The sequence below is a fragment of the Vigna umbellata genome, chromosome 6 (assembly GCF_029865625.1).
Source record: "Vigna umbellata cultivar VRB3 chromosome 6, Vumbellata_1.0, whole genome shotgun sequence".
Classification (NCBI taxonomy): domain Eukaryota; kingdom Viridiplantae; phylum Streptophyta; class Magnoliopsida; order Fabales; family Fabaceae; genus Vigna; species Vigna umbellata.
The window spans coordinates 20,296,113-20,308,800 of record NC_142170.1 but is presented as its reverse complement, the minus strand read 5'-3'; the positions used below and the strand labels follow the sequence as shown (position 1 = coordinate 20,308,800).

Genomic DNA, 12,688 nt, shown 5'->3' with positions numbered 1-12,688 from the left:
TTTGTATTTTGGGCTTAGCCCATTATTTCTTCTATTATATATAGAGCATCATATGTGTATATTCAACACAAGGGAGATTAATCCCATACATAGTATTCACTATATTCAACATGGTATCTATCACTGCCAACGACACCGTCGTCTACCACTGCCAGTATCAGAGTTTCAGTTTTGACCCACGATCACACAGTTTTGATCGTCTCGGCCAGGCGACCACTATGCCATCAACAACGCCTTCATCAGAGCTCCTTCTTCGTCATGTGTGGTAGCAAGTCTCGTCTCCTTTAAGGCAGTGATTCAGAGTGTCAAGGTTGCTCTTTTTCCTCTTTCAGGTTCGTCGTGCGTGGTCACATGCCATGCCCCCTACGGGTAGTTATTCAGAGTGTCGAGGTCGCTCTTTTTCCTCTTTCAGATGCCTTGATTGAGAATCTTGGATTTTTAAGGTTTCTCTCTCCTGTTCATCAATGGCTTCTTCCACTATTGTCTCTTTTGACCTCCCTTCTATCACCATTGCGTTTGACCTGTCCATATATGCTTTTTCTCCCATGACAAAGATAACTTTTGTTAGTTTATTTATAGCCGTGGTGGCTCTTCAACACGACTTCTTTATCCACTAGATGTCAACAATGCATTCCTTAACAGTGATTTATAAGAAGAGATTTACGTGGAGCGACCTTCTAGATTTGTTGCTCAAGGAGAATCTTTTGGATTGGTATTTCGTCTTCTATGTCGTCTTCTCTAATTATTAATAATTTGGTGTCACTCAAGTGTAGAAGTAGATATTTTTACTAAGTTTATTGATTATATTAGTAGCAAGCTTGGTGGATACCATTTGTATGCAAAAGCTTGAGAGGGAGTGTTAGATATATTATGTTTATCTTATTTGTCTTTTATCTTTAGTTAGTTTGTTATTAGTTTTGTTTAGTGGACTTTAAGCCTAACTCAACCCCACAAAATCGGCTTATAAGGTGAGGTTTACACCCACTTATATACTTCAAATTAGCCTTATCTCTAGTCGATGTGGTACTTCTAACACACCCCTCACTTTAAGCCTAACTCAACCCCACAAAACCGACTTCACTTTCAACACCCCCCTCACGCTAAGGTAATGGATGTCCGATGGCGGCCCGATAAGGGGTGGAACAATATGCCGAACGAACAACAAATATCGCTAGGATAGGATCTAACTTGGCTCTGATACCATGTTAAGAAGTGGACTTTAAGCTTAACTCAACCGCATAAAACCAACTTGTAAGGTTAGATCAATTTTCCTACCAATCTTTGATATTGGGCCTTCTCTACAAGAGCAGTTTCATCACTTCCAATTCTGTGATTCTGTTCTATAGGAATTGTTAAGGTTCTACATCCCAGTTTTCTTGTTTCTTTGAGGACATCAGGTACATATTTCCTTTGGGAGATGAAAATTCCGTTCTTGGAGTAGGCAACCTCTATTCCAAGAAAATATTTGAGTTTTCCTAGGTCTTTCATTTCAAACTGAGCTGCCAATTTATCTTTTAATGCCAACTTTTCTGTTACATCATCTCCTGCAATAATCATATCATCCACATAGACGAGCAGTAGAATGAGTTTACCTGTAGAAGAGTGCTTTATGAATAAAGTATGATCTCCTTGCCTTTGTCTATATCCATAGGAAACAACTTCTTTTGTAAATCTTCCAAACCATGCTCTAGGAGAATGCTTAAGACCATACAATGCTTTCTTTAGGAGGCATACCTTGTTTCTTTCATTTTTCACTTCAAAACCTGGGGGAATCTCCATGTACACTTCCTCTTCTAGATTTCCATGAACGAAGGCATTCTTTACATCCAACTGGTGTAAGTCCCATCCAAAATGAGCAACAAAAGCAAGAACAACTCGAACTGTATTCATCTTTGCCATTGGTTAAAATGTCTCCTTATAGTCAATCCCATAAGTTTGGGTATATCCTTTTTCCACCAATCTACCTTTATATCTTTCTATTATTCCATCTGTTTTATGTTTCACTGTGAATATCCATCGACACCCTACTGCCTTCTTGTTTCTTAGCTTATCAACAATCTCCCAAGTTGAATTTCTTTCTATTGCATTCATCCCAAGTTGAATTTGTATATTGGGCTTAGCCTATTGGGCTTAGCCTATATTTCTTCTATTACCCACTTATATACTCAAAATTGCCCTTATCTCAAGTCGAAGTAGGACTTCCAACACACCCCCTTCACGCCAAGGTATATAGATATCAAGCGTGAGACTAGACATTAATGGATGGTCTGATAGTGGCCTGATAACGGGTGGAACAATATGTCCAACGAACAACAAATATCGCAAGGATAGACTCTAACCTGGCTTTGGTATCATATTAAGAAGTGGACTTTAAGCCTAATTCAACCGCACAAAACTGGCTTGTAAGGTGAGGTTTGCACCCAGTTATATATTATAAATTGTCTTTATCTCTAGTCGATGTGGAACTTCCAATACATCCCCTTCACGCCGAGTTATATACATCTCGAGCATGAGACTAGACATTAATGAGTGGTCCGATAGTGGCCCGATAGCGGATGGAACAATATGCCCAACAAGCAATAATATCGCTAGGATAGGCTCTAACCAAGTTATGTTAAGGAGTTGACTTTAAGCGTAACTCAACCCCACAAAACCAACTTGTAAGGTGAGGCTTGCACCCACTTATATATTATAAATTGTCCTTATCTCTAGTCAATGTGGGACTTCCAACACACCCCTTCACGCCGAGGTATATACATCTCGAGCATGTGACTAGACACTAATAAGTGGTTCGATAACGGCCCAATAACGGGTGGAATAATATGCCTAACAAACAACAAATATCGCTATGATAGAATCTAACCTGGCTCTGATACCATGTTAAGAAGTGGACTTTAAGCCTAACTCAACCTCACAAAACCGGCTTGACTTTCAAGTAGAGGACTTTATGTGTATATTCAACACAGGGGAGATTAATCTCATACATAGTTTTCACTATATTCAATAGGATCAAATGGGATATTTAATATTCCTATCTCTTCCAAAATATCCATGAGATACTTCGTTTCGGATATGATGATCCCATTCTTAGACTGTGTTACCTTTATCACCAAGAAATATTTTAGTTTCCTAAGATCTTTTGTTTTAAATTGATTGAAAAGATGTGACTTCAATTTTGCAATACCAAGATTATCTCTACCTGTAATGAATGTCATCAACATAAACAACTAAATGGATGCAATTAATAATTAAGATAGAGTGGATAGCCCCACTCCATCCTATCTATACGAATTGTTGAATAACAATACTAAATCTTTTGAATCATCTTTTAATTGATTTTTTGAGACCTTATTAAGACTTTGACAGTTAACACACAGGACTAAAAGACTTCCCTTCAACAAGAGTAAGGAGATTTCACCACATAGACTTTGTCAAGTAAATAACCATGTACAGGACTAAAAGACTTCCCTTCAACAAGAGTAAGGAGATTTCACCACATAGACTTTGTCAAGTAAATAACCATGTAAAGAGGCATTACTTTTGTCCAACTAAGAGAGAGACCAATTGATGTGACCATAGAAAAATGAGGAGGAAGATAAGACTTTTTTGAAGAGGGTAAAGCATTTCAATAAGCTTCAAGAAGAAACATAGGTAAAGAAAAACAAGAGGAAGAAATAAAGAATAAATATTTATAAGAGAAAGTCTAAAAAGACTACAAGAAAATATTAAAAGGCAAAGCAACTTGTAAATTTTAGAAGATTCTAGAATATCCTAGCTTCAAGAATGTCTTAAAACCTCTTAGAATTCAGGTCGATGTGGGATTGTCAAAGCATGAAACGTCACATGTAAAAGGTTGTAGCTTCCTCCAACGATCATTTTCAAGACATGTGAAGGATGTAACTTCCTCTACAGCTCATTTCCCAGACATATAAAGGTTGTAACTTCCTCCAACTTGTCACTTTGAAGCCGGTGTGAAGGTTGTAACATCCTTCACATGTCAACATCATCACATGGGACATCCAAGAAGCACATGGGTTTCTTAGCTTTGTGTTCACATTAGTTTGTGTTCACTTTGGTTCTTACCCATTTTGTAGCATAACTGGCCAAATTTTTCCGCTATAAATAAATTACTTCTCTTGTAAAAGGTACACTTGGTTAATAAATTCAAATTGATATGTGAGAGTTCTGAGTGTCTTGAAAGTATGATGTCATTTTACACGGATTCTTATCTTGGAGTTTTTTCGAGTAGCAAGTATTCAACGCATTTATCCTTGGTGATCTAACTATGGTGGTTTGTTCTTTCAATCTCTTCATAAATCCATTTGTTCTTTTTAATTTGCAACTTGTTTTGTTCTTCCTTTCTAAATTGCCGCAAAGTTCAAAGTGTTAAGACCCAAGACGTTCTTACACCCATCTAGAAGGCTATCTCCAATAAAGGCTCTTCTTAGGGATTAAGGTAGCACAATCTAGCAATGGAATTGTTATTTCTAAGAGAAAGTATTCATTAGATATTTTCAAAGAAACTAAGTTAATGAATTCAAAGTCTATTGCACACCCATGTATCCAACACCAAACTCCTACCTAAACAGGATTAGTCACTCTCAAATCCTAAGAAGCATAAGAGGTTCTTTTGAAAATTAAATTATCTTATAGTTATTCGTCTCAACATTTTATGGTGAATCAATTTCATAATTCTCCCTGTGTAGATCATAAGGAAATAAAATAGAAAAAGAAATTTTGTTATCTAAAACTGAAGACGACATACATTTAATGAGCATGCACCAGAAACATCATCCCAAAAACATTGAAGAACCTCGTTATAGATCAAAATTTTGCAAGTTGTTTTAATGAGACGACTTTTGTAACATCCCCTACTTTTAAATAACTATATTATTTATTTTATTAGTACTTAAAAAATAATAGTTAGAATATTTTATGCTTTAACTCTTAGGATTAAATTCATATATTAAAAATATGTTTCTTATTTTACCTAGATAAAGTATGAACATTGAAAAACATATCAAGTAGCTTTTATAAAATATTGTGACTAAGTAAATTGAAAATATTAAAAAAAATAATAAGAAAACAGCACAAATAAAAAAATATTAATCAATTAACTAAATATTAATTATTATATATATATATATATATATATATATATATATATATATATGTATGTATGTATGTATATCTATGTATATGTGTGTGTGTTTGTATATATTAAAATTATCCTTTGAAAGAAGCTTCTAAGGGATAAGAAGGAAGAATAAAAGAAAAGAAATAGAGAGACAATAAGGAGATAAGAAGTGATGAGATTACATTTAATGCATGTAATCATCACTTGAAAAATTTTGCTTATAAATGGGTGAATTGGACGAGGTGTAAAAAAAATGAAGCAAAGGTAAGATACAACAGAAAAAGAGAAGAAAATAGAGAGAGAGAAGAAAATAGAGAGAGAGAAGAAAACAGAGAGAGAGAGAGAGTTTGGATCAATAGACTGAAAAAAAAAATTATTCTTCTAAAAGTATTTATAGTCTATCATAAGGTAAGAGTGGAGGTTATGTATTTTATTATGCATTTATTCATTTTGAATTATACATTGTTTTATTTTTATACTTTCTATATATGCTTAGATAGTGTATAGATTATTAATCAAGAAAAACATGACATATTTTGATAATCATCACATTATATGGTATTTGAAAATGTCCAATCCAAGAGGATGTCAATTGAGAAAGAGACTTAGGTTTGGTTAAAATAAGTTGAGGCCAACCTAATGTATAATTGTCTATGTTTGAGAAGTCAGAGTTTGATACATTATAAGCTTAAAGTCAAAGTATAGTGAGGTTTAAGGAAGTTTTTACCAAGTGAATATTTGGATAGTTCATAATAACACCTTGAACTAAGATATTCTTAGGAGGAACTATATGATACCTACTTAGCATCGTCGAGGTTAGATAGTGAGTATATATCTCTTTTATGGACAGGTAAATGGTTGCTATTCTCAAGAAAAGTAATTATGATTGTGCCAATGTTTTTAATGAGAAATAGTCAACTACCTAATCACTACTCAACGTAAATTGAGAAAGGGGTTTAGGTTTGGTTAAAATGAGTTGAGGCCAAACTATTGTATAAGTGTCTATGTTTGAGAAGTCACAGTTTGATACACTATAAGATGAAAGACAAAGAGTATAATGAGGTTTAAGGAGGTTTTTACCAAGTAAGTGAATATTTGCATAGTTCATAATAACACCCTGAACTAAGATATTCTTAGGGGAACTATCTGATACCTGCTTAGCATCGTCGAGGTTAGGTAGTGAGTACATATCTATTTTGTGGACCGATAAATGGTTGATATTTTCAAGAAAGAAGTAATTATGATTGTGCCAATGTTTTTAATAGAAATACTCAACTACCTAATCACTACTAAAAGTAAATTGAGAAAGAGGTTTAGGTTTGGTTAAAATGATTTGAGGCCAAACTAATGTATAAGTGCTTATGTTTGAGAAGTCACAGTTTGATACACAATAAGATGAAAAACAAAGAGTATAGTGAGGTTTAACGAAGTTTTTACCAAGTAAGTGAATATTTGGATAGTTCATAATAACACCCTGAACTAAGATATTCTAGGGGGGAACTATCTGATACATGCTTAGCATCGTCGAGGTTAGGTAGTATGTATATATCTCTTTTGTGGACCGGTAAATGGTTGATATTCTTGGGAAAGAAGTAATTATGATTGTGCCAATGTTTTTAATGAGAAATAATCAACAGTGGATCATCATAAGTGAAATACAAATTCATATGTATGAAAAAATGAGATTGAGTCTGATGGTTGTAGGTCAAATCCTAGACCCCCATTATTTGTATTGTTTGTGGAGTTTATTAAGATTGATATTTAGGGCTTACAAGAAGAATTAATCTAATTGATCCTAATTTCATTAGTTATTATTTCTATATAATTCTAACATAAATATAAGATTCTAACACTTTGTAATTTTATTGTTTCCTTGTTTAATTAGAGTTAGGAATAGGAATCCTTTTTTATTACAAAGCTTGAGCATGTACCTAGTAGCATTACATCATTGAATGGTCTAGTTCTGACTATAAACATGGGTTAGTTCTTTGTATTTATAACATATACCTAACAACCTAATATCAAAATATTCAGAATAAGGGAACACCAATGAGAAAGAAGAAGAAATACATGGAGAATGAAGTGCACAAGAACATAATGAAGTAAATTACCCGAGAAAAATGGAGGGACTGCATTAAAAGCTCAAGTTGGAAGTCTACAAGTTAATGCCAATTGTAGGATTATTTTGATGCTATGTTTACATACAAAACTAATAGCAATACAATATTTCAAAATGATCAAAGGAGATATAAGTTGACATAATAGTTTAGGCTAAAGACATACCAGATTCTTTAATGCAAAGAAATATATGGTCCACAACAATTGAGACAATAGAATGCCTAGCAGCTTCAGTTGATCGCTGTCATGATTGATTCAGAAACACACCATGATATTGCTATATCAATAAAATACAATTGAAAAATAGTTTTGTCAAAGGATGAAGTAGTTAAGGCAATATGAAACCTTCGGTGCCTTGAAATCTACATTTCCCCTGTTTAGACAGACATGTAATCCTGTTTTAAAGCGAAGAAATGCACGCAGTCCTGTTGATATATGTTTTAGAAACTTCATGTCATATCTTTGCTTTTCATATCAACTAAGTATGGATAGTACAGACCTGCCAAACCTTCTTTTAGTTACCTGGTTCACTTAATGCAGGGCAAACAGCTTCCGTGACATGTAACTGAACCTCAAGTGCAAATGGACTGTTCAATTCAGTTCTCTGAACCGTGATCTAGTAATATAAAGTTCAAGCTGTATTTCATGATTCATGACAGATAAAATTCTAGAAGAAAAATAATATTCATTAAAACTAATTGGGGGAACTATATTTCTTACAAATGCTTCTCCCGATACTCCTTCTATAAGACGCTCGGCTCCAAATAATACTCGCTTTTCACCATCCTCGTCTCTCAGGTTTGCTCCCTCTTGAGAGCGGCCTATAGTACCATCCGTGAACATGTCAGGATGAGGCAAAAGATCAAAAGACAAAGATTCCCATTCTAGTTTCTGAAGAGAGGGAGGTGGAAATAAGAATTAATAGGTGATAATAAAAAAGGCTCAAACCAACTGACTCAAGGTTACATACACAAACTCAAAAAAGGGAAAGGGTATATATAATTCTTAAATAAAAATGAAATAGTACTTTGAAGACGTATATATACTTCTTATTACTGGAGAATTCCCGTGCCTCTTTAAGATTTACAACCTGATAACAGAATAAAAAAGCTATAAATTTCATATTTGAGTGCCCTGACTTTCATTGCAAGAATGAGTATCATCAGAGTTACCTCCCAGCTTTCATTTGTGGTATACAGTATAAAGTTGTGCATGGTAATAGATGCCACAGGTGGTGCCCTACGAACAAAGTTAGGGAACAGGCATGGTTATAAATAGACTTTAGATTAAATATACAGAAGTCTCTAAGTCAAACAGATATTATAGTACAGGATTTAGACATAAGTTACCCCATAGAATGATCCACCACATCAATGCTATACAGTAATATCAATTTTAAATTTATTGAAATCCACCCTAATAATTGAGGGTGATTCTAGAACAGGCATGCTTATAAATAGATTTTTGGTGAAATATGCAATAGTCTCTGAGTCAAACAGATATATAGTACATCGGGCTTTAGACATATGTTACCACATGAAATGATCCACTAAATCTATGCTAATACAATAATATCAATTTTCAATTTATAGAAATCCACAATAATAATTGACAATGATTTATAGAGCATAAACAAACTGAAGATGCTACCCAATTCAGAGCAGCTACATAAATATCTTACCGAGTTGCTTCCCCTTGGCAACAAGCACTTCCACGAGTTTCAAGTAATAGATTAACCATACGAATCTGTACAGTCATTCCATCTGCAATCTGGTGACTTCCCAAAGTCAATATAAATTACAACATTAAAACTACATATTTATATTAATTGGCAAGTGAATGGCATTTGAAGTGTTGGAAGTCCCACATCACTTAGAGATAATGCCAACTCAGAGTATATATGTAAGTGCAAACCTCTCCTTACAAGTCAGTCATGTGAGAATGAGTTAGGCAAAAAGTCTAACATTGGTACCAGATTCAGGTTTGAGTCTATCCTAGTGAAATTTGTTGTTTGTTGAGTTTAATGTTCCACCCGTTATCGGACCCATTAATGTCTAGTCTTATTAAGTGATTCCTAATCTTTTTGGCATTCTCATTAGCTGCTAATCAAAGACCGAAAGTCTCTTCTTCAGGGAACCATGAAAGGTCATTGCCTTCACTGATAATTACGTTGTGCACCACTGCCGTCGTCCATCCGCCTCCGGCCACCGTCTGCTGTCGGCCATCGTCTGCCGCTAGCCACCGTCTGCCGCCGGCCACCGTCACAGTTTCAACCGGTGACCAGCGGATCTGGATCGTCTCCTCGAGCGACGATCAACCCCGCCGGAGTCAGAACCAGACTCCTCTCAACACGCCTCCACGCGCCGCCTTTCTTCAGCTGGTCTCGGGTGTGTGTTTCTCATGCATCGTCGTCCCGGTGTCGAAATCACACCGCGCCGCTGCCGGTCGTCTCGCTGGACCTTCATCTCTCTGTTCAGACCCTCTTGTCATCTTCGTTGTCTCCACAACTACCTCCATAAAAAACGCAAACCTCGAACCTTAAGCTTTCTCTCGGGTTCGGTTTTTATTTCTCTTTGTACCGCGAAACCCTAGGTCGTATTGTAGATCTATTTTCATCTCTCCTTTCCGATCCTCTTAATTCGTCTTTGATTAGAGATTAAGGATGGTGTCGGACGCTTGCAAGAAGAAGGTTGCTCAGAAGATGGCCGCTGCCTCTGCCGTCGCTGCCGCCACTGTCGTCGCTCGCTGCACGCTTTTGCATTGCCAGACCTCTCTCTCGTTTCTGTGTTATGGTTTGGTGCGTGTGTTCTAGTTTATGCCACCACCAAATGACCAGGACCTTTCCTCCTCCTATCACCAATGGGTTCTCACTTCGTTTCTGTTTCTCAAGCAACAGTGCTTCGTTCCACCGCTACCACAGTCGGCGTAGGGGCAGTCAGCCGTTGGCAGAGTCAGTCACCGCAGTCAGTTGTTGCAACCTCTGCAGTTTGTCGCTGCCGCCTCAATAAGCTACCGCATTTTCTTTGATCAAGAATTTCCGCATTTTGCCGTGAGGGGAAATATTTTTCAGCCCGTGCCGAGAACTTTCTTCTTGGGCTAGAGTTTAGCCCGTACTTTTGTGATACAATGTAGGTATCACCATTTGGGAGTAGTCCAGTAGAGAACTTAGGACCTCCAAAGTGTCTTCGATATTTGGTGTTTTTTGGTTTCTACCATCACTAATGTGAAAGGCTCTCTTCACCGTCAATGCTTTGTTATAACAGCTCACTTAGAGTTGTTCTTTGAGACCGCCCGCTGAATTGACTCTTTCGAAATTTTGGGATTCAGATTTGCCCTCGTACGGATCGGTTCTCACCAGTTCTTCCACCTTCACGTTTTGTCATTGACGTGCATATGACGTTCAGTCGTGAGGGGAAGAAAAGTTTTAGCCGCCGCAGGGTAGTTGGTCCCTAAAGGTTTATTGTTGTTTCAGCCGCTGTAGGGTGGTTAAGTCCTTATAGGTTTGTTGCTGTTAGCCACTGTAGATAGTTCAATTCCTGCAGGTTTGTTGTTGTTCAGGGCAGTTAAATCCCTAAAGGTTCGTTGTTGTTAGGGCAGTTAAGTCCCTTTAGGTTTGTTATTGTTCAGGGTGGTTAAAGTCCCTACAGGTTTGTGGCTGTTAGCCTTTTAGTGCCGCTGCAGGGTAGTGTAATCCCTGCAGGTTTGTTGCTGCTTAGGGCAATTAAGTCCCTAAAGGTTTGTTGTTGTTTAGGGTAGTTAAGTCCCTACAGGTTTGTGGTTGTTAGCCGTTGAAGGCCTCCCATATGTTACTCATGGAAATCATGTTCTTGAAGTTTTGTTGTTGTTTGCCACTATTGATGGCAATCCAGTCCCTGCAGTTTGTTGTTGTTCGCCACTGCAGGCCCTTCATCTGTTCTTGTAGTTTGTTGCTGTTTGCTGCTACAAGTCATCATCCATTTTTGATGGAAATCTCCCTCGTCCATTGTTGTCCAAGTTGAAGTTTCATGGTGCTAGTTCGCCTCATCCATTGCTGTCCAATTTGGTTTATTGACGTTCTCTACAATTGAGTTTGACTATTCCAAGCTTGGTTCATACAATCTTGTATGATCCAACTTGAGGGGGAGTGTTGTAATTTGAGATAATATCTTTAGAATCTTCCTAATTAGAGGAAATACATATATAATCTTTATTTTATTTTACTTTCCTAGTTTCAGTTGAAAATAAGACTGATTTATTATTCTCAATCATGAAAAATACATTCTCATATCCTCTATTTGTAATAATCTAATTCTCCTAAAAAGGGAAATAGGGAAACTAGGAAAACAAAATAAAATAAAAGATTATATATCTATATCTTCTAATTAGGAAGATTCTAAAGATATTTTTTCTAATTACAACACTTTCCCTCAAGTTGGTAAATGAATATCAATCATTCCCAACTTGCCTACAAGATCTTGAAATCTACCCGGAGGAAGCCCTTTTGTAAAAATATATGCTATTTGAAGTTCTGTAGGAACATGAGTTTTAATCACAAATCCTCTGTCAAGATTATCTTTGATGAAATGTCTGTCAATTTCAATGTGTTTGGTTCTGTCATGTTGTACTGGATTATGGGTTATGCTCATAGCAGACTTATTGTCACAATGTAGTTGTACCGGGTTCTCCACTTTGACTTTAAGATCATCCAAAATGATTTTCATCCAGAGTCCTTCACACATTCCTTGAGCAAGGGCTCGAAATTCAGCTTCTGCACTAGAACGGGATACTCTATCTTGCTTTTTGCTTCTCCATGTTACCAGACTATCTCCAAGAAATACACAATACCCAGAAGTAGATTTTCTGTCAGTAATAGAACCTGCATAGTCCGCATCAGTATATATCTTCATAGTCAATGTGTCTTCCCTTTTGAATAATAACCCCTTTCCTGGACTTGACTTCAAGTATTGCAGAATTTTTTCAACTGCTTGCATGTGTCTCTCTCTTAGATCATGCATAAATTGGCTCAGTACACTCACGGCATAAGCAATGTCTGGTCTTGTGTGTGATAGATAAATCAATTTTCCTACCAATCTCTCATATTGGGCCTTCTCTATAGGAGCACTTTCTTCACTTCCAAATCTGTGATTCTGTTCTATAGGAACGGTTGAGGTTCTACATCCCAACTTTCCTGTTTCTTTGAGGAGATCAAGTACATATTTCCTTTGGGAGATGAAAATTCCGTTCTTGGAGTAGGCAACCTCTATTCCAAGAAAATATTTGAGTTTTCCTAGGTCTTTCATTTCAAACTGAGCTGCCAATTTATCTTTTAATGCCAACTTTTCTGTTTCATCATCTTCTGCAATAATCATATCATCCACATAGACAAGTAATAGAGTGAATTTACCTATAGAAGAGTGCTTTATGAATAGAGTATGATCTCCTTGTGTCTGTATC

The 12,688-nt window shown here is 36.4% G+C and overlaps 1 protein-coding gene across 1 annotated transcript in view; it reads right to left on the bottom strand.

Moving 5' to 3' along the window:
* The window catches only part of LOC124822322 (uncharacterized), a 69,637-nt gene that overhangs the window by 37,791 nt on the left and 19,158 nt on the right, over positions 1-12,688 (bottom strand). The window contains exons 5-12 of the mRNA XM_088092543.1: positions 8,937-9,025; positions 8,428-8,494; positions 8,283-8,345; positions 7,976-8,146; positions 7,778-7,871; positions 7,601-7,680; positions 7,421-7,496; positions 7,249-7,292 (exon numbers count right to left, since the gene is read on the bottom strand). Of these exons, the coding sequence (XP_087948669.1) occupies positions 7,249-7,292; positions 7,421-7,496; positions 7,601-7,680; positions 7,778-7,871; positions 7,976-8,146; positions 8,283-8,345; positions 8,428-8,494; positions 8,937-9,025 (684 nt within the window). The remainder of the gene's footprint in view (positions 1-7,248; positions 7,293-7,420; positions 7,497-7,600; positions 7,681-7,777; positions 7,872-7,975; positions 8,147-8,282; positions 8,346-8,427; positions 8,495-8,936; positions 9,026-12,688) is intronic.